Genomic DNA, 17,799 nt, shown 5'->3' with positions numbered 1-17,799 from the left:
TCCATGTCCTCCACGGTGCATTATTTTTTTTTTTATTGTAAGTATTTACAAAAAAACGTTAATAGTCTCGAGAACAATTTCCTGCCCAGATATTAGTTTCCCTACTGGAGTGTGAAATGTGTAAGATGTTAAAAATAGCGGTTACATAATGAGACAAAAACACTATTTTGAGTTCACCAAACCTTTATTAACTTTGAAAGCAGAACAATTAAACCAAAGAACAATCACACAAAAAGTTTCTAAACCTTTATTGAACTCATCACCTAAAAAAGGGAAAAGAAAAAGTTCCCCGCAACTTAGTTGATGGGATGATCTTCCACGGGAAAACGGGATTGATGCTTACCTTCATCGTGGCCACAAATAACTCAACCCATCACCAAATCAAACTACTACTTTCACCTGCTGTTTCATTCAAATCACTGGTACGCCAGAGATTCCAAAAATACTTTAATGTATAAATTAAATCATTTACACATTGAACCCGAAATTTAACGAAGCAGCAGCAGTGTGAAGTACTCGGCACAAATACCAAAATGTATTCAAATTAACTTGCCGACAAATCGAAGACTTTTTCCTTCAAAACAAAGAAAAAGCGCGACTGAGAAGCTGGTCACAGTCTCTTTTCTTCCGATTGCACGTCTGTCAAAAGTGGCTCCTCTTCCTCCTCCGTCTTCACTGCGCCTCCGCACTCCTCGGCATCAGCTTCTCGCTTAACCGAGGCGGCGAAGGCACACGACTGAGAATCCTCGTCTTCCTCAGCCTTCATGAAGATGCCCAGCGGGTGTTCGCTGAGCACCTTGTTGGGCGATGGCGTCACGTCCGGGTACGAAGATGTCTAAGGGGAACGAAAGCGGGTTAGACAACACCGAACACCTTTTTTTTTTTGTGGCATCATTTTTGTTTTTCATACTCACATTTTTATAATCCTCGAAACAGGAAGGATGGAAGTTCTGGGGAGCAGGAGAAAAGTGATGAGTCAGTGAGGAGTTCAAATATAGTGTCAAAACCTGTAATACCAGCCCCTAAATTATTATTATTTTTTTTAATAAATCACCTTGTCATCGACCCTGATGGCGTTCTTTAGGAACCAGTCCTCCTCTTCCTCCACCCAGTATGTTTCGAAAGGCTCTTGGCAGATTTCACACAACTGTCGACGCAACCGGATTTAAGCGTTAGGACAACAAGCCTCAAAAATGTCATTTCTTCGGTTTACGATGGTGCCAAAATATGAGGTGTGCAACAGGGCCTAATTAGGTTTGTGTGGTGATGTAAGAACACATCAAAGACATCCACCAAACTTCTATTTGTGTTTTTATACAAACAACTGAACGGGACGACCCACCTCTGCCACTTGATCTTTCGCGGCCTTGACGCTTTGAAACTCCTTCTCTTTGGCCGCCGCCTGGCTCTTCTGAACCTCCTCCTGGTTCTCCTTCTCGAAGAACAAGCTCTTGGCTCGCTCCTCCAGGTCGGCGATCTCCTCAAACTCGACCCAGTCCTGGCCAAAATAATTAAGTAAATAAATCCGCCTCACGCTTGCCAACTGACTGCCGAATAAAGGAAGCGGCCGGTTTCTTACCGTGAGGCCGTAATACCAGCGGCGGTATGTTATCTTCTTGCCGGCAACCTTGCCAGCATGATTCTGCCTAAAGTGCCAGTCCAGGTGGTCAGCGTAAAGGTCGGTCTGCGCGGCGGTGAACCTCATGCTGCAGAGGCAGCACTGGTTCCCCGAGTACAGCTTGGTCACCACGCTCTCGTAACGTCTGACAGGAGTGCAATAAAAAGCGAGTCAAGATACGAGACCACTAACACCTTGTTCATACTGGCAGCCCAAATCAAGATTTTTAGCCCGTCCAGATTGAAAGTGGATGTCTCATTTGTTGTCTGAAACATGCACAACCGGAAATAGGAAATTAGTGCCCAGCCGCAGTTATAGGCATATTGGTGTTAAAAAAAAAAAAAAAGGGGGGGGGGGGGGTGTTCACTTAACAAGCTTTGCGAGGAACGGGAAATACGGAGCGGTAAACAGCGTCTCAATGACGTCAAACACTACATGCGTTGGACGCCGCCTCAGTTCGACGGCCTTGCTACAGCAACCTGTCAGATGGGTCAATAATGTGGCTCAGTCTGAACAGAGCCAGATCGGATTTGGACACTTGCTTAAAAAAAACAGTCTGGATAGTCAGCTCTAAAAATCGGATTTGAGGCGGAATCCGATTGGAGTCAGATATGCCTGCAGTCTGAACGCAGACACCTGAAATATGTGAAAAAAATTGCACTACCGATGACTACTCGGAACAGCCACCATTTTAGGAAACTAGCAAATGTTTAAGAACAACTATGACAATTCTCACAGCTTCATGTCATCAAGCTTGAAGTTGGTGAGGTCGGGGAAATCGTCCTCCACCTCGTCGTCTTCCTCCTCCTCTACAAGAGGCGCTTCTGGTGCTGCCAAAGGTAACTCTGGAAAAGACAAGGTCGACATGAACAAAATGGCGGTCATCAACAAACGCATCACAAAGAAAGGTGGACTGACTGCTGGTGGCGGCCGCCGTCGTCGTGTCAGGCTGTGACCCTTTGATGATGCCAGTGGAGATGAGTTTAGAAAGTAAGTCGTTGACGTCCACCTGACCGAAGTGGTTCTCTGCGGGGGGCATTGGGGGGGCTGCAGGGAAACAACCATGTCAAGCAGTGAAAAATTATTTATGACTTGAATGTGACGAGCAGCAGGATCTCACCTGGCTGTGGAAAAGGTGTCTGATTCTGAGTCAAGAAAGGCTGGTTCATGTTCAACACGTTCACCTGACAAAAGAACATTTTCAAATCGACCTGTTTGTGTTTTTTCTCAGCGATTGTAGCGTCAAAGTACTACTTTTATTGTACTCACCGGCTGTTGCATGCTGTTGATGGAAGGTACTGTGGGGTTGAAAAAGGGGGCGGCGCCCGGCTGGCTGAAGGGAGGAGCGGGCAGGATGTTGAAGTTGGCCGCTGGCTGCATGTTTGGAGGTGCAGGGAACGCGATTGGTCCCTGGTGGAACTGAGGGTTGATGGGCTCCGGGAATGGCTGCGGGGCTAATGGGAAGTTTTGCAGAGGCGGGGGGTTGTTGTCGTACATGGGAGGGGGCATCTGCCGCATTGGGATGCCGAGTTGAGTTGTGAACCTGGGGGGACCCTGCTGGCCAGGCAGGGCGTCAAAGCACGGGCCCTGAGGAGGTATATCAAAGCGGGGTCCCGGTTGGACGGGTGCCTCAAAACATAACGAACCAGCGGGGCCTTCCAGCCCCAAGGCGGGGTTCTCAAAGTGCATTGGTCGCTGCTGCTGCTGCTGAAAGGCCACTGGCACGGGAGTGAGCCCCAGATTATTGTCAAAGCACTGGAGTGGGCTCTCAAAAAGCCCCGGCCCGTCAAACCTTGGGGGAACCGGTGGGCCCAAAGGACCGTCAAAGCGACCCATATCGTCCATGCTTCTCAAGGGTCCCTGTGGCCCGTTAAAGCGCTCTAGCATGTTGTGATGAAGGGGTCTGCCTTGATGAGGACCCTCAAAGTGGGACGGCTCAGTGTACCAGCCTGGGGGATGTGGTCTAGACGGGCCCAAGTGTCCGGGGGCGTCAAACCGGGAAGGTGGGGGTCCTCCTTCGTGCGGAGGGGTGTGCCCTGGGGAATTACTTGACTGATGAATATTCGACAACAGCGCAGGCACAGGCCCCTTGAGAACAGACTGCGAAGGGAGGGTCGCTTCAGAAGGTAGCGGCCCGTCGTCAGAGTGTTCGCTGTTGGGACTCTCGAAGCGAGGAACGGGGCTCAGGTCGCCCGGGTCCTTCTGGTGGAGCGGCGACAAGCGTTCACGCTCAAACATGGGGACCGGCGTTTCCATAGCGGACGGGCTGGGACAGTTCCTGAGAACCAGGGCGCCAGTGTGGGGGGGTCCGTCCAGACGCCGAGGACCGGGGTGTCTGGACTCTGCCGACGGGATGTACCGCCGCGGAGCATCGTAGCCGCTTTTCTGCTCCTCACGTTGTCGCTCAGTCAAGGGCGAGTTCCACTCTCTTTCACCTGGAAATAAAAGTCATGAGGAATTGTTACATCAGCTCGTCCACTGTTGGGTAAGCGCGACAGCACATTTACGACATCAACAACACCCCCCCCCCCCCAACACACACATTGCAGCAATATGCAAGGAGTCCACTCACTGGACTCTCGAGGGTCAACCCTCCTCTTGAAGCGAAGGCCTTTCAGCGCTGGGAACTCCTTTCCGTGGTTATACTCTTCTACCATGGGGGCGAGCGGAGGTCTGGATTCTTCACATTCTACGCTTCTCCTCTCTCCTGGAGACAAACACACAACTTGAGATTGACACGTTCAAAAGATCATCCTGGCCACTGGCTTCTTAAGATCGTTCCCTCACCCAGTTCCCGTGGGACGCGGCCTGGCCCCTCGCATTCCTCCAAAGCGTCCCAGCCTTCTCCAGGGGAGCGGTGTGCCACCTGTGTCTTCTTCAACTTGGATTTGTGCTCAAAGTACGTCAACTGAGCTTGGTCCAGCGACTCGGGAGGCGTGGTCAACAATGTCTTCTTGCCGGAAAAGTTGGCGTCAGCTTCCCAACTTTCTGGAGACTGTTGCTTCTCCTCCTGATACTGGAAGAAGTTCTTGATCTTGTGGGCCATGTTCAGGAAATCCTCCTGTGAAATCTCGCCGCTCTCCAGGCTCTTGCTCGCCTGCAGATTCAAAATCAAAGTCACTTTTTAAGGGGTCTGTCCATATACTCTAGATTACAGTTCTAGAAAATAGAGAGTTGATATTTGTAAAGCAAACATACCCGTCTGAGCAGGTCTTTCTTGGATGCAGAATTGAGGGCTTCAGGTATCTGAAGGTTGGCGTCCACGCTGAGACGATGTTTCGGGGTACGGGGGGTGGTGGGCCGTGTTGGAGTGTTGTAAGTTTTATGCCTCTGAGGTCCAAGCTTTGCATGAGCATCTCCTAGTTTAAGACTGGAAGTGGAAAGACGGACGGTTTTGTTAGGGAAAAGTACAGCTGTAATTGAACATCTGACCATGTTTGAGTTGAATATGAAATTAAGAACAAGAGCGACTCACTGTTTGTTCTCGTCCCAGCCACTCCTCCAGCGGAGAGGAGGATCTTTGGCCTGGTTGCTGCTTCCGTCATGGCTCCGTGGAGAGTCCCTGGACTTGGAACGTCGGTCGTCCACCGGAGTCTTAGAGCGGCGGTCGTCCACTGGGGTCTTCGACCGCCTGCTCTCCGCCTGGTTCTTCTTGGACGCCGTTCGGTCATCCCGCGAGTTCTTTCCATGCATCAGCTCATCACCCCTGACCCTCCTGGGCTTCCCTACCTTGCGAGATGGCGACGGGGACAGGGAGGTGCTCCTGGTTGTGCTCTTGGGCGACCTCCTGTCTTTCCTCTTTGACGAGGTGGGAGAGCGCGATCTGGACCTAGAGCGTGTGCGCTTCCTAGCGTGCGTCCGGGCATTGCCGCCGACCTTCTCCGCAGAGTCGCCGTGCTCGTGTTTGGTCACCAAGCCGTTCTGCAGACGACCTCTGTAGGCTTTTGGAAGCTCGACGACCTGCGGCGACTCGTCTCGCTTGTCGCTGCATCTTTTCTTCTCCTTTTGCTCATCATCTTTGCCATCTCCGGCCTTGTCCAAGCCACGTTTCTTCAACCGAGGGTCTTTCTTTGAATTGTCTGTAGACTTTTGGTTCTCTATCTCAGCATGCTTGTTTTTACTCTGAACATTTTTAGTCACTGGAGGAGACTTCAAGTTGGGCCTCTCATCCTTTCTCGGGATCCGTCCTTTTTCTGATTGGGGCGTTTTTTCAGCTACTCGTTTCTCTGGCATGACAACAGTAGTTAACACTGCAGGAGGGGCTTCCTTTTTCCCAGCAAGCTGCTCTTTGCTTTTAGAGGGTCCTGGGGGCCCCATGCGGTTCAGACGCGGGTCTCTGGTGGGTAATTTTGGGTCACTTGGAGGCTGAGGGGGAATCAGGGGTCGGACCACAGGGGTGGGCTGGCCAACCGGCTTCGGGGATGCCACAGGAGGCACTGGGTTTGGTGTTGGTAATGAAAATCCTCCCGCCTGCAACACAATCAGATTTTATTGGAACTAATTCAGTGACCCAGAGCAAACAAGTGTCAAAGATGCTTAGCAAAAAGTCTTGAAAACGTTAGTTCTGAATACTGAACCTTTCACTATCTGAAACTGGGATTTACAGACATTAGCTGTCTAACATTACATGAATTTTCTACCCATCTTTGCAGACAAAATACTAGTAAGTGAGACTACAACCAGTTAACACAAAAACGCATACAAAAAATAAAAACCTTTTGGAATCCAGTTGGTTTACGTACCAGTTGTGCTTTGGTCTGCTCCAGTTCCAGCTCAATCTTCTTCTGCTGAAGCTCAAGAAGCTGCTTCTGTTTGGCCAACAGCTGCTGTCTGATCATCTGCTCTTGGGTCACACTGGACTGAATTACTGGTGGAGGCAGTTGCGCGGGCGGAGGCCGTGGAGAAGGAGCTTCCTCGGACTAGAGTCCAGGAACCGGGCGTATGAGGGATAGAAATGAGACTTTTAGAGACTGACGAACAAAGTCCGCTACCTGTAGCAAATAGGGTGACCAAGTTTTCTGACTACACACCTGTTTTAAAAACTTTGGGTTGACATGGATGCTGGCATTGACTGTAGGCGGCAGAGGCTTGATGGGCCACGCCGGATCCACAGAGTTGACACGTGCGTCGAGCGCGTACAGTTTCTTCAGAGGGAACACTTCGTCCCATGTGGATCGCAACTTGAACAAACTCTTTCTAGTGTTCTCATCCACCTACAAACAAAGTACATTGCTTGGTCCATAGCTACTCGCAGAGCAAGTTGTAAGCTCAATAACAAATCGTAAATTGATTATGGCTTAACCCATTAAATAACTAACTGTAGAACACCAATGAAGCACAATATTGCAAGAGACTACAAATTAAAGCAAGCAACAACTGTGGTCGCTACGGGTGAGTCAGTTTAAAGAAATGCAAAATGGCATGAAGAAAAAAAACTGTACCTTTTCAAAGACACATATAAATGAAGTGATTAGGTTTTTAGCAAACACTGCAAGGTACTCTCCTCCAACATTCTTCACTATGGAATCCACTAAGTACAAAACTGGAAGCTTCTCAGCTGCTGGGGCCTAGAGCGATAGAAAACTCAACAAGTTTAGAACACAACAGGGGTTAACAACATTTCAGAACAATTGCAGAATGCTTAACAGAAGCAAAAAGTGCCCCCCACCCCCCCAAAAAATTATTTGGTAGGCGACAACCAAGTCAGTATGTGGGGGGAGGGGGGACGAAGATCCAAGCTGCACCATCCTCAAAAAGATAAAAGCATCCTCTGACAACCAGTCCAAGTGGATTCATCCCTGAGTCAGTGAGGAAAAATTTCCAGCAATTGGAGCAAAAATAAAAAGTTGTGTTGCATCCTTGAGCCAGGTTACCTCCAGAGAGGGTTTTTCCCCATGAACCAACCACTCTCTGTACTTTACCGTAGGACGCATCAGTCTTCAGGTCCGTGTTAAGTGACTCTTGCCACTTTGTTTTGCAGTCATTAAAAAAAAAAAAAAAGTCACATGTGACAATTACCTTTTAAAAACAGTTGAATTTATTTTGGGAGGCATTTTTAAGTTTCAGAAGGTTAGGTTTAGGTTTCAAACTAACCACGCAGCATCTGTGGAATGTTTTTCAATAGCTGGCCAGAACCAGGCTCAACATTTGTAAAAAGTAACCAGACTCGCATCAATACACTGGGAAATAAAAAATGACAAAAAGCACATTTCACATTTTTTATTATTAAACATTTTAGCCAGTCAAGGACAGTTTCAAAATTCACTCCCGGATAAATGCAGGGGAAACGTGATCGAAATCAAGACTTGTGTTGCGTCATGCGTCAAAATTCAAACAGTGGGCACTAAGGCACACTGCTGACTGGAATTTACTTAACTAAAAGCCCACATTTGTTATCCAGTTAACTCCATTTGTCACATTAATAAGACTGAGGAAAGAAGAAAAAAAACATCACTGTGGTCTCGGGGAAAAGGTTTTTATTTCCGGACTGTGAGAACACAGTGAACGTTCCAACAAAGACACAACTAAAGAGGCAGAAATCCACCATAAAAAAATAAATACTGAAACACTATTTAACTTGCTGTATTGGTCAATCATTACTTGTACTGTGCCCAAGGTCAACGTTGTTTATTCCAATCAGGTCACATGCTTGACTACATGGACCCCAAATTTCAGCTAACAATAACTTGGAACACGCCACCACTAAATTAAATACCAAATAGATACAGTATGTATATGTCATTACAAGCTTACGAAGTAGATAGGTGGTTGCTTCTTGGTAGGCAACGCAATAGAGGCTTCTTAACCTCAGAAATGAAGGTTGATATTTCATGAGGTGACTAATATCAAATAGTAAATAAACATTTTATTGTCAAAACTATTCAGGCACTTGCTTTAACTCTGATAAACGTTAAGTGACGTCCCATTATAATCTATATTGTTTGTCTTGTTTAATATAGCATCAGTCCACCCTTTTACGGTGTAAAAGCTCAAACTCTTCTATGATGGTGATCCACAAGTTTTATGAGTGTGTTTGTGGGATTTAAACCATTTTCAATTGTCATATTTGTGAGGCCACACACCAATGTTGGACAACAAGAACTGGTGGCCCCAATTCATTCAAAAAAATTCTAGTGGGTTGTGTCAGGACCTCACAAATTTCTGGAAGAATGCTCAAAAAGTCCCATCAACACAGTAATAAACCTTGTGGAACACTTTCCCCAAAGGGTGGAGTGACGTCATTTTAAACACAAATAATGGGATAACATTCGAGTTTATAAGAGAGTAAAGACAGGCGAGCAAATACTTGGTGGTAATGAACTATATATACGGCATTTTACAATACAATTATTATTATTATTATGAAACATTCAAAAATTAACTGCATTAACTTCCTCTTTGACGTCGTAGCGGAGGCCCAAAATAATTACTTGACATTTCAAATCGGTCTAAATTACACGTGGGGACTAAAATTGATTAGCAAATTAAAATGAATCCCAATAAATTAGACGTAATATACGTTTAAGTAATTTCTGCTTATTACAGAAAAAAATAATCACACCAACTTCCTGGTCGACGTTAAATATAAAGGCCTCATTGTCGGTTGAACTTGGCCTAAACTGCTAAGTAAACCAACAGAACGGCGTTAAATGTCACTGTAGACGCTAGTAGATACAATTATTGTCGAAAACATACTAAATAAAATCGTCGCGTTTTGTTTTTTTATGGCGGACTTTGCTTCACTTTTGGAGTACGGGGGACTCGTGAGACTTTTGATAAACTTCGTAAGTAACAGACACTGTGTGAGAATAATTTCACTTTTAAATATAACTACAGAATCAATTACTGGTTTATATTGTCGCGTAGCAAACAGGAACGTAAGCAGACATAAGCGAAGGTCGAGGCGACATGTTGTAGGTAACTAACGCCCGACGCCATGTTTCGGCTAGCAAGCGGCTAACCTACATCGACACAAACATTTGAAACAAAAATAATATTCTTATTATAAAAACCTTGCTTATTTGTGCTTCAATTATCGCGACGATATCCTTGGCGAAGTTGACGTTTTCCTCGGCCAGAATGGTCAGCATGTTGATATGCGGCTTGCTGTTGAACGTGAGGTCTTCCAACGAGGACTGATACTCTCGGCATGCATCTTGCCTCGCCGCGTTGTCGTCCATCTTCGAGCGGGGCAGAGCTACACCAACTTTGTCGCGGGCGTACGCATTGAGCAGCAGGCAGTCCATTAACTCATGTGGCGAGCCGGATTCCTCGCGTAATCTCACGACAAAACTGCCGGTTTGGACTCTTTTGGACGTTTTCGAGAGGCGCAAGACGCCCCTCTTCACCCCGCTTACGCCAACGAGAAAATGGCGTTGGAGACTAAAGGCCTTTATACGTCACCAACACGAAGCGTGTCAGCGTGTTGCTATTGGCTCGTTTCATTTAAACGGAAGCGAATGTTTAATTGTCATTGGCTCTTCCTCAGTAAAACACGAGGACTAACCAATTAGAGTGGCGAGGAATGGTGCGAGTTTAATGGTTACGTAACGAGCTTCTATGCCACATGGAAGTAAAATATCTTACGAAATGAAAAAGAACAAATGTTTCAGCATATTATTGTTGAGCGAAAATGAGTCGAAATATTGTTTTTTCTCTGTATTCGTTGTGAAGACTACACGTGTTGAGCTAAGTAGTTTGGTAATGTATTATGACTACATTGTTTTAAACAACACTAACGACTACAGGTATTTGCTGACGTTTATCTTATAAGTAAATGATTCCTTCGACAGTACTTACTGTACTTATTTCCGACGTTTTCGTTGTTTCTGAAACGGCACATTTTCGTTGTAATACGTTGCCACCTACTGACGGAAAGGGCGAAAACAAAAGAAGACATCCTTAATGGCCTACAGGTGTTTTTCAATTTATCTTGCTAAATTCATGTCATTGTGATCAGAATAAGCGTATAAAAAACTATAAAGATTGTGGATCCCTCTCATGACATAAAAACAACATAATACTTAGCTCATAATATGAATGAGTTCAATTGGAACTTAAGTGAGCCTATTTTATTAAACAGAAACACAAATGAGTCTGGAAAGAAAAAAAACATTTTTGTTTTATTTGTGGTTGAAGCAGAACTGTTTATTGATCCACTCATGTTCATCAATACAATCCAATACAGTCTTATTGTCTTATTTCACCTCAGTCTTTTAGCAAGCTACGTAAATCATGTTTGAATTCCAAGCCTCACAAAAAAGTGTCTTCATCATTTCAATGGGTCCATTGCTAACAAATGTTTCAAAAGCTTTTACTGGGATATTGTGATGCCAATTTGTCGTCCAGGACTAAAATAAAAAATGACGTGGAGAAGACAAGCATTAGAATGTGTACAAGCCTAATTTGTAGCTTAGAGGTGTTGAACTGTACCATTACACAAAATTAGTATTGTGAATTAATCGTTGTGGACTTTTTGTAACAGTTCCTCAAGTATATTAGACAGGTCGACAAACTGGCCTTGTTGTTGTTGTTCCACACACAAATGACAATTTAATGATTATAATACAAAACACCAGGTCCCATTTCAGAAGCTACACATGACATAAAATTGATCATCTTAACAAAGTCTTTGCTAATTAACTTTCTGTCATCAAACAACATCGTGTGGGAATGGTCCTGTCTGAAAAACGGCATTGTTCCGTGTTACCTGGACAGAGTTCTTCACAAAGAAAAGTGAATTCAAAGTTGAATGTCACTGAAAGCAAATTTTGGATGCTCTGTATTAAAGAAAGCACATGACGCAGGTGAGCCAAGTGGGAGCCGCTGGAGGTTCCAAAACATGTGCCAAGTCGATCCTGCCAGCGATCCATCCATGAACAGGACTAACTATGCGGCAAAAACGAAATCCCGACGATACTTGTAAGCGTATTAGTCTCAAGCGTCCGAGTCCCCGCTGCTGTCTTGGCTGATCTCGATCTGCAGCGACGGCAGGTTGTCCAGCCGGCTCTTCTTCATTTTGTGGCTGAGACGCTCCTGCTTCTGCTTGATCATGGCGCCCCACACCTTCTGCAGCGTCGAGTCGTCCTCTTGCTCGCCTTCCTCCTCCGTTCTCTTACCTCGCCGTCTCACGCCGCGCCGCGAGGACGTGAACAGTCTCGACGACCCGCCGCTCGGCCCGCGCTCGTGACTTCCCGTCTTTTCCTCTTTGTCGCCCAGTCGGCTCCATAGGCTGCCTACGCATAAGAGTCGGTTTTCAAAATCGTGTTCCTTAAAGTCATCTACATTTGCGCTCAAACTTGTGAATCACGATTTAAGACCAGACAAGACTATATCATGCTTTCTTAATTAAAATGCAAATGGAGGGAAATTACAGTCGTAAACCTATTTGGATTCGTGTGTGTCATTTTTCAGACTTAGCTTTTCATACATCTTTAGACTTTTATGCCACTGTCAAATTTCTGACATTTTTGGCAATTTTTATGAGCATAATATGGTCATTTTCTGCTTCTCTTCTTTTTTTGAAAATTTTACGGCTATTTTTGACATTTCTTTCTGCCTTTTTGCTATCAATTTTCTGATTTCTTTGGCAATTGTGTGTACATAATAGAGTCATTTTCAGGATTTCTTTTGTTTTTGGACATTTGATAGTTTATACTTTTTGAATATTTTTCTTTAAAAAATAAATAATAATAATTTGATGACTTTTTTCGACATTTTATGATAATTTTATGACTTTTTTCGACATTTTATGGTAATTTTCTGCCTTTCTTCTTCTGCTTTGTACATTTTATGATTACTCTTTTGCCTTTTTTTTGCAATTGGGTGTTCATTATATGGTAATTATCTGCTTTTGTCTTTGGACATTTTATGGTCACTTTTTCGACATGTTTAGTTTTTTTTTTTTTAATCCACAGGGAGCCACAGGTGAGGGACTAAAGAGCCACCAGAACCGCAGGTAGCAGACCCCTGCTCTAAATTGCCCTTCGATGTTAATGTTGTCTCTGTGTCCTGCACTTCGCTTCCAAAGTCACCGGGCCAGGATCTAGCTCACCCGCTACCCAAATGAGGACCACAGAAAATGAATTATTAGATTAAAACGTATCATGTACTTACTTTTACTTGTCTTTCTGTCTTTGGATGACTTGGATGAGCTGCCTCTGTCCCGGCCGACGACGCCCAGTCGGCGGTGCACGTCACTGATTGGTTCTCTGGCGGGGGGAGACGTGTCTCTCGGGGAGACGGGAGAGTGAGAGCGCCCCCTTTCGGGTGAATAGCGCCTCTTCCCGAGCCGTTGTCGGACGTCTATAAAAAGGCGTGTGACGAAAAAAAAAAAGCTTAGCCGCCATCTTGTGCCATCTGTAGGCAGTTTTTGATTTTGGCTCGTCGTGGCAAGGCTCGAACCCTTGTACACTGTAAACCCGGTACGGGACTCACCTGTCTTCCCGCTGTTGACCACTGGGGCTTGCTGTCTGTGCTGAGACAGGCCCTGTCTCTTCTCCTCTAGCAGCTGCCGCACGTCCGTTACCTTGCTGGGTGACGGGGACTTGGACCTGCTTTGTGATGCCGACTGTCCTACCCGGTTCCTGATCAGGACAACAGAGTTATAAAAAAATAAAAATAAAAAAACAACTAATGAAACTGATAAATGGCAGATTTAAGGGGTGGGAATCTTTGAAAGTCTCACGATTCGATTCCGATTTTTGGGTCTGCGATTCGATTCAGAATTGATTTGTGTGTTTGTATCCTGATTGTGTCTTGCGCAGCTGCTGAAAAGAACTTACTGTAAAAAGCAAGTTGCTTCTAAAATAGTAATCAGATTACTTTTTCAAAGTAACTGCGGCAAATCTACCACCATGGAAACGTGATGCTGCACTTCTGACCTGATGCTCTTCAGCTGCCCCTCCAGCTCATCGGCGTACATGGTCATCTTCTTGCTCTTCTTGGGCGACGGCGTGGAGATCATCTTGAGCTCCAGATCGTAGTCCATCTCGTCCGATTCGGACCACGGCGACGGCGAGCGCTGCAGCCTGCTCTGGGGCGCTGCCGATGAAGGCCGCGAGGCCTTGTCTCCTTTCTCTTTGAACTCCACCACCCGGTCGTCCGAGTCCATGTCCTCGTCGCCGTAGTCATCCTCTTCCTCCTCCTCCTTGATGGGCTCCTCGGGCAGGTTGACCAGGTCGGCTGCGGTGGTGAAAAGTTTTGCAGTCATGGCGTGCAGAAGAGTCCTGACCTGAAAGTTTTGTTTTGTTTGCGAGTGTTTCTTTTTTTTTTTTTTTACCGGAGTGCCGGTGTGTGTACGGTGGAGTGTGTCCCATGCTGTCTCCAATGAGAGGCTTCTTGCTCTTGATCACGTCTCGTTGGATCCGTCGGTTGTGGAACCTCCTCTTCCTGAGGAAAACCACATACACGAGACAAGGCGCATGAATTTATGGGAAAAATATAAGACGCATAAAAAGTATCAATATATGGTTTTATGAATCAATATTGTGCTATGAATTAGGGCTGGGCGATTATGGAAACAATAATATTCTTGATTATTTTGATGATTGAGATTGAAATCATGATTAACAAAATGATTATTCATTGAGTTTAAAACTATCGTTTATCTTCGATTGTTACGTTTTAAAGATTGAGAGAAAACAAAATCGAAATCACAATAAAATTTCGATTAATCGCCCTGCCCTACTATGAATAAGAAAATCGATTTGATATTGATACACAGTATCAGTTTTTAAAACCCAGTAGAGCTGTCAAAATTTATTTACGAATCAACAAGTAATCGATTATCGAATTAATCGATAACTATTTTAATAAGAGTAATCGTTTGGAGCCATTTTTTTTTTATTAAAAAATGTCCAAATCCAGCATAGCAACAGTAATTGTTCAGTGATTTCTGTAGTCCTGCATGAAATAAGACTGATTATCTTCTGTGTTTATTGAAAATAAGACATTTGCAAACATCTGTTTTTACTTTGGAAAACCGAAATGGTAACATTAGTACAACATGTATTCCAGTCTTACTTTTTCAAAAATATCATTTAATATGTGAGCCATTTTTTAGGGGTGATGTTGTAGGATGGGTTTGAAATGATATTAAAAAGTTTTGGGAATTAAACAGTTTTGACGCACCAGGAGTTGCTGAGTATTCCCCTCATGCCTCCGTAGTTGGGGTTTCCGTACTTCATGTAGTACCGACTTCGCCGGGCAGCCCCCAGTTCCTTCTTGTCATCTGAAATCGAGCGTTAAAAGGCCTTGTTTACGTTCGGACGCTCACTGTTGCTCATGTGCGAATGCAACAGTAGGGGAGACCTTCAGTGGCAAAACGAAGAAGGATCTTGTTTCCTTTGAAGGGTTTGATTGCAGGACGCGGCTCGTTTCTCAGCAGAGACTCTCTCTCAGCCTGTGACAGGTCGTCTCCCTGACGGAAAACCAACAAAAATAATCACGGACACCATTAGTTTGCGCTCCCAATCACTGAGGGTCTCTACAACATTTCTAATGTGAGAAAACCGTCTTAAAGGGACGGCGCACGTGTGAACTCTGTTACCTGACCGGCCTGCACCTTTGCCGTATGCTCCTCTTCGCCGTCGCTGCCTTTCGTGCTCTCCTCGCTGCCCTTCTTCACATCCTCATCCACCTCGCCCTCTTCATCGTTGTCGTCGTCATCATCATCGCCGTCGTCGTCGTCCGACCCTTGACTCAGACGACCTGCGCTCAAACCTCCCTTCATGACATTTGCTCTGTTCTTGCTAGGGAATGAATCATTTGCTCCTTTACTGACTTTTGCTGGGCTTGCCCGGCTGGGTGGCGCACTCCTTATCTGGGACGACATCGTGCTGGTCGGGCATGCGGCTGGTGTTGATGAACGCTCTAATGGCCGTGTTGTCGTCCAGCCAAACCACATTGCCTGGGGAAAACGACTGGTATTTTTTAAAAGGGTCATATTATGGAAAATGGACAATCAAGTGTGAGATGAAATACATTCCTCATGTTTTGGATATTTTGCCGAAAACCTGTCTGAGACATTTTATAAACACACCTGGAAAGTATTCTAAAGGGAAGGGTGAGAAAGAGGAGCATGCTCACAGGAAGTGTCGTCGATCCACTCAATGTGCGCGGGGGGATATTCCTTAAAGTACCCAAAGATTTCCTGGGTGCTCATGTCATCGACGCCCATGATGTGGACGGCCTCCATTCGCACTTTGGGGATGGCTGAAAACATGTACGGTCAACTCAAAATCCATTACAACGACTAAAGTTTTCCATTTTGCAATCTATGCCTCCTCTTACCTTTCTTTACAGCATCTTTATCCAGGAAGATGTTGCGCTGAGTGGCGCTCACCTCCCCGTGGAAGTGAAAGCGCCTCGCTCGCTTCTCTTTCTTCTCTATGGCCTCCTGGTGGGAACACCATCAACAAGTCAATCAGCGTTTAACCTCAGATAATGCATGTGAAAAGTTTTGGGTTGTTCCTATGTTTTGTTTTTTACCTTTGAATTGACATCAATGCCGGTGATGAAGGCTCCAGCTTTATTCTCGTAGCGCCTGCTCGTATCCTGCGAACAGAGCAAACCACCACTCGTGACAAATACAACCTTGGGGATGTGAACTGAATGAGAACTTTATATTCAATTAAGAGGAGGCAGAAAAGTAAACATAAACAATGCAGTACAAACAATAACAGGCCACCACCAAGGCATCAATTGTAAATGAGTGAACAGCTACGGCCCAACATTGCAGTTACAGTCTAATTCAAAGATTTATTTTTTTATCAGCAATAATCAAAATCCTTGTGTGCCAAGTAGCTCAAGTGAACAAAACGTGTGATGCCACAAGGATCCAGACTCGTCCTCATGTGGACAGTACGTCGCACACAAACCACTCAACTCAGTCAGTACAAATGAAAATGTTTATCTGAAACCTTCACACACACCAAACGATTAAATTCTCAGTCACAAACACAGCCATGTGCTTGATAAATTCACATGTTTGTGCCAAAGAGCAAGCAAGGAAAGGAAAGCAATGACCTAGAAAAAAGTCTAAAAATCATGTAAACAATAATGCAAATACTGAGTATGAATACGCCGAATGAATGGACGTTGGATAGCACAACGAAATTGTGTATCGGTGTCAGACAATATCACACGCTTGAGCTCTTCAACATGCGATGAACGCTTAAAGTGCACTTTTTCGATTCGAGTTTGGAGGCAACGCCACAGGATGACGCTAACAGGCAACAAGTGACAAACGCGTGACTTTATTCCACCAATCACATCTCTACGTGAGCCCACAAAACACAATTGATGCAGTAAAATGATGTTTATAACAACCAGAGTGTTCCCCGGGCCGAGAGTGGTTCGTTGCTACCACACGCCGGCTATCCCTTCACTGTTCCCCGGGACGCAGAAGACGCCAGCGCGGTGTCTGGGGAGGCCCAACCGGGGACAACCTACCGGCAGCAGCTCCTTCAGGGAACGGTTGACGGAGACGTCTTTGGCCTCCAGCTCGCCCTCCTCCACCTCCATGGGTTCGGCCTCGCGGGCACCCTTGTCGGACTCGGAGTCCAACTCCGAGTCAGAGCGGTCGGAGCCGCTGTCTGATTTCACCGACACCCGCAAGCTGCGCGCCGCCGCCATGACACTGCTTCAAAAGAGCTAACAAGTGAACAACGGCCTTCTGCTGCTGCGGTTGGCTGGCTGGTCTTCTTCTTCTTCTTCTTTTATTGGTTGTATCATGGCGGTTTGCAAACAATTTATTTGTGCTTTACCTCCACCAACTGGTATGGAGTGTATATCGGGATTTTTTTTCTTCCATCGGACCCCCGCATCTTCACACATTTAAAAAACATTTTTTTACATTGTAAGTATGTAAGTATATCGTACTAATTACAAGTATTTCCCTCAAATATTGCAATAACGTCTGATATTAATTATCCTATTTATTAATTAATTATATTTTTTGTTATTAATTTTTTTTACCTGTCTTACTTTATTGTATGACTGATTTTGGCTCCATTTACAGTACTTTTCATGCAGCAATGATTGTTTTAAAGTATTTTATAAATAAAGCTGAGTTGAGTATTATCAGTCAGTTTACATTTGACGTCATCCCTGGTTTTCCATCTTCTGATCGGTTGGTCAGAACAAAACGTTTTTCAGCCAATTTGGAATAGCAAAACACA

At 45.1% G+C, this 17,799-nt stretch overlaps 2 protein-coding genes across 3 annotated transcripts; both read right to left on the bottom strand.

The window, feature by feature from the left end:
• Window positions 1-434: 434 nt before the first annotated feature.
• pcf11 (PCF11 cleavage and polyadenylation factor subunit) lies at window positions 435-9,996 on the bottom strand. Its single transcript, XM_077545947.1, has 17 exons — window positions 9,631-9,996; window positions 7,060-7,185; window positions 6,649-6,831; window positions 6,361-6,537; window positions 5,094-6,088; window positions 4,817-4,988; window positions 4,406-4,715; window positions 4,191-4,325; window positions 2,888-4,053; window positions 2,739-2,802; window positions 2,537-2,665; window positions 2,355-2,463; window positions 1,580-1,763; window positions 1,343-1,498; window positions 1,055-1,147; window positions 915-950; window positions 435-835 (listed from the first exon to the last, which is right to left on the bottom strand). The coding sequence occupies exons 1-17, from the start codon at window positions 9,862-9,864 to the stop codon at window positions 611-613; spliced, it is 4,494 nt and encodes a 1,497-aa protein (XP_077402073.1). The 5' UTR covers window positions 9,865-9,996; the 3' UTR covers window positions 435-610.
• A 717-nt stretch (window positions 9,997-10,713) lies between these two features.
• On the bottom strand, window positions 10,714-17,318 carry ncbp3 (nuclear cap binding subunit 3). Of its 2 annotated transcripts, none has more exons than XM_077545948.1 (13): window positions 17,072-17,318; window positions 16,109-16,174; window positions 15,911-16,016; window positions 15,707-15,832; window positions 15,402-15,527; window positions 15,168-15,328; window positions 14,930-15,038; window positions 14,750-14,849; window positions 13,899-14,008; window positions 13,501-13,801; window positions 13,055-13,203; window positions 12,734-12,922; window positions 10,714-11,853 (listed from the first exon to the last, which is right to left on the bottom strand). In XM_077545948.1, the coding sequence occupies exons 1-13, from the start codon at window positions 17,252-17,254 to the stop codon at window positions 11,555-11,557; spliced, it is 2,025 nt and encodes a 674-aa protein (XP_077402074.1). In that variant the 5' UTR covers window positions 17,255-17,318; the 3' UTR covers window positions 10,714-11,554. The 2 variants fall into 2 exon arrangements, with proteins under 2 accessions (XP_077402074.1, XP_077402075.1); XM_077545949.1 differs by having other exon boundaries at window positions 15,183-15,328.
• Between the last annotated feature and the right edge of the window lie 481 nt (window positions 17,319-17,799).

This window comes from Vanacampus margaritifer, chromosome 16 (assembly GCF_051991255.1).
Source record: "Vanacampus margaritifer isolate UIUO_Vmar chromosome 16, RoL_Vmar_1.0, whole genome shotgun sequence".
NCBI classification, from domain to species: Eukaryota; Metazoa; Chordata; class Actinopteri; order Syngnathiformes; family Syngnathidae; genus Vanacampus; species Vanacampus margaritifer.
The sequence above is the reverse complement of the archived record's forward strand: the minus strand, read 5'-3'. Positions and strand labels throughout refer to the sequence as shown.

Bases quoted from the DNA above. Each gene is read 5' to 3' on its own strand.
- pcf11 (XM_077545947.1), bottom strand. From the start codon at position 9,864: ATGGACTGCCTGCTGCTCAATGCGTACGCCCGCGACAAAGTTGGTGTA. The intron at 4,989-5,093 runs GTGAGTCGCTCT...TTCCACTTCCAG, and splicing joins GGCTGGGACGAGAACAAACA to TCTTAAACTAGGAGATGCTC. The intron at 1,764-2,354 runs GTGAGAATTGTC...CACTCCTGTCAG, and splicing joins AAGCTTGATGACATGAAGCT to ACGTTACGAGAGCGTGGTGA.
- ncbp3 (XM_077545948.1), bottom strand. From the start codon at position 17,254: ATGGCGGCGGCGCGCAGCTTGCGGGTGTCGGTGAAATCAGACAGCGGC. The intron at 15,833-15,910 runs GTAAGAGGAGGC...ACATGTTTTCAG, and splicing joins TAAAGATGCTGTAAAGAAAG to CCATCCCCAAAGTGCGAATG. The intron at 15,329-15,401 runs GTCAGTAAAGGA...GTTTGAGCGCAG, and splicing joins GCCGGGCAAGCCCAGCAAAA to GTCGTCTGAGTCAAGGGTCG.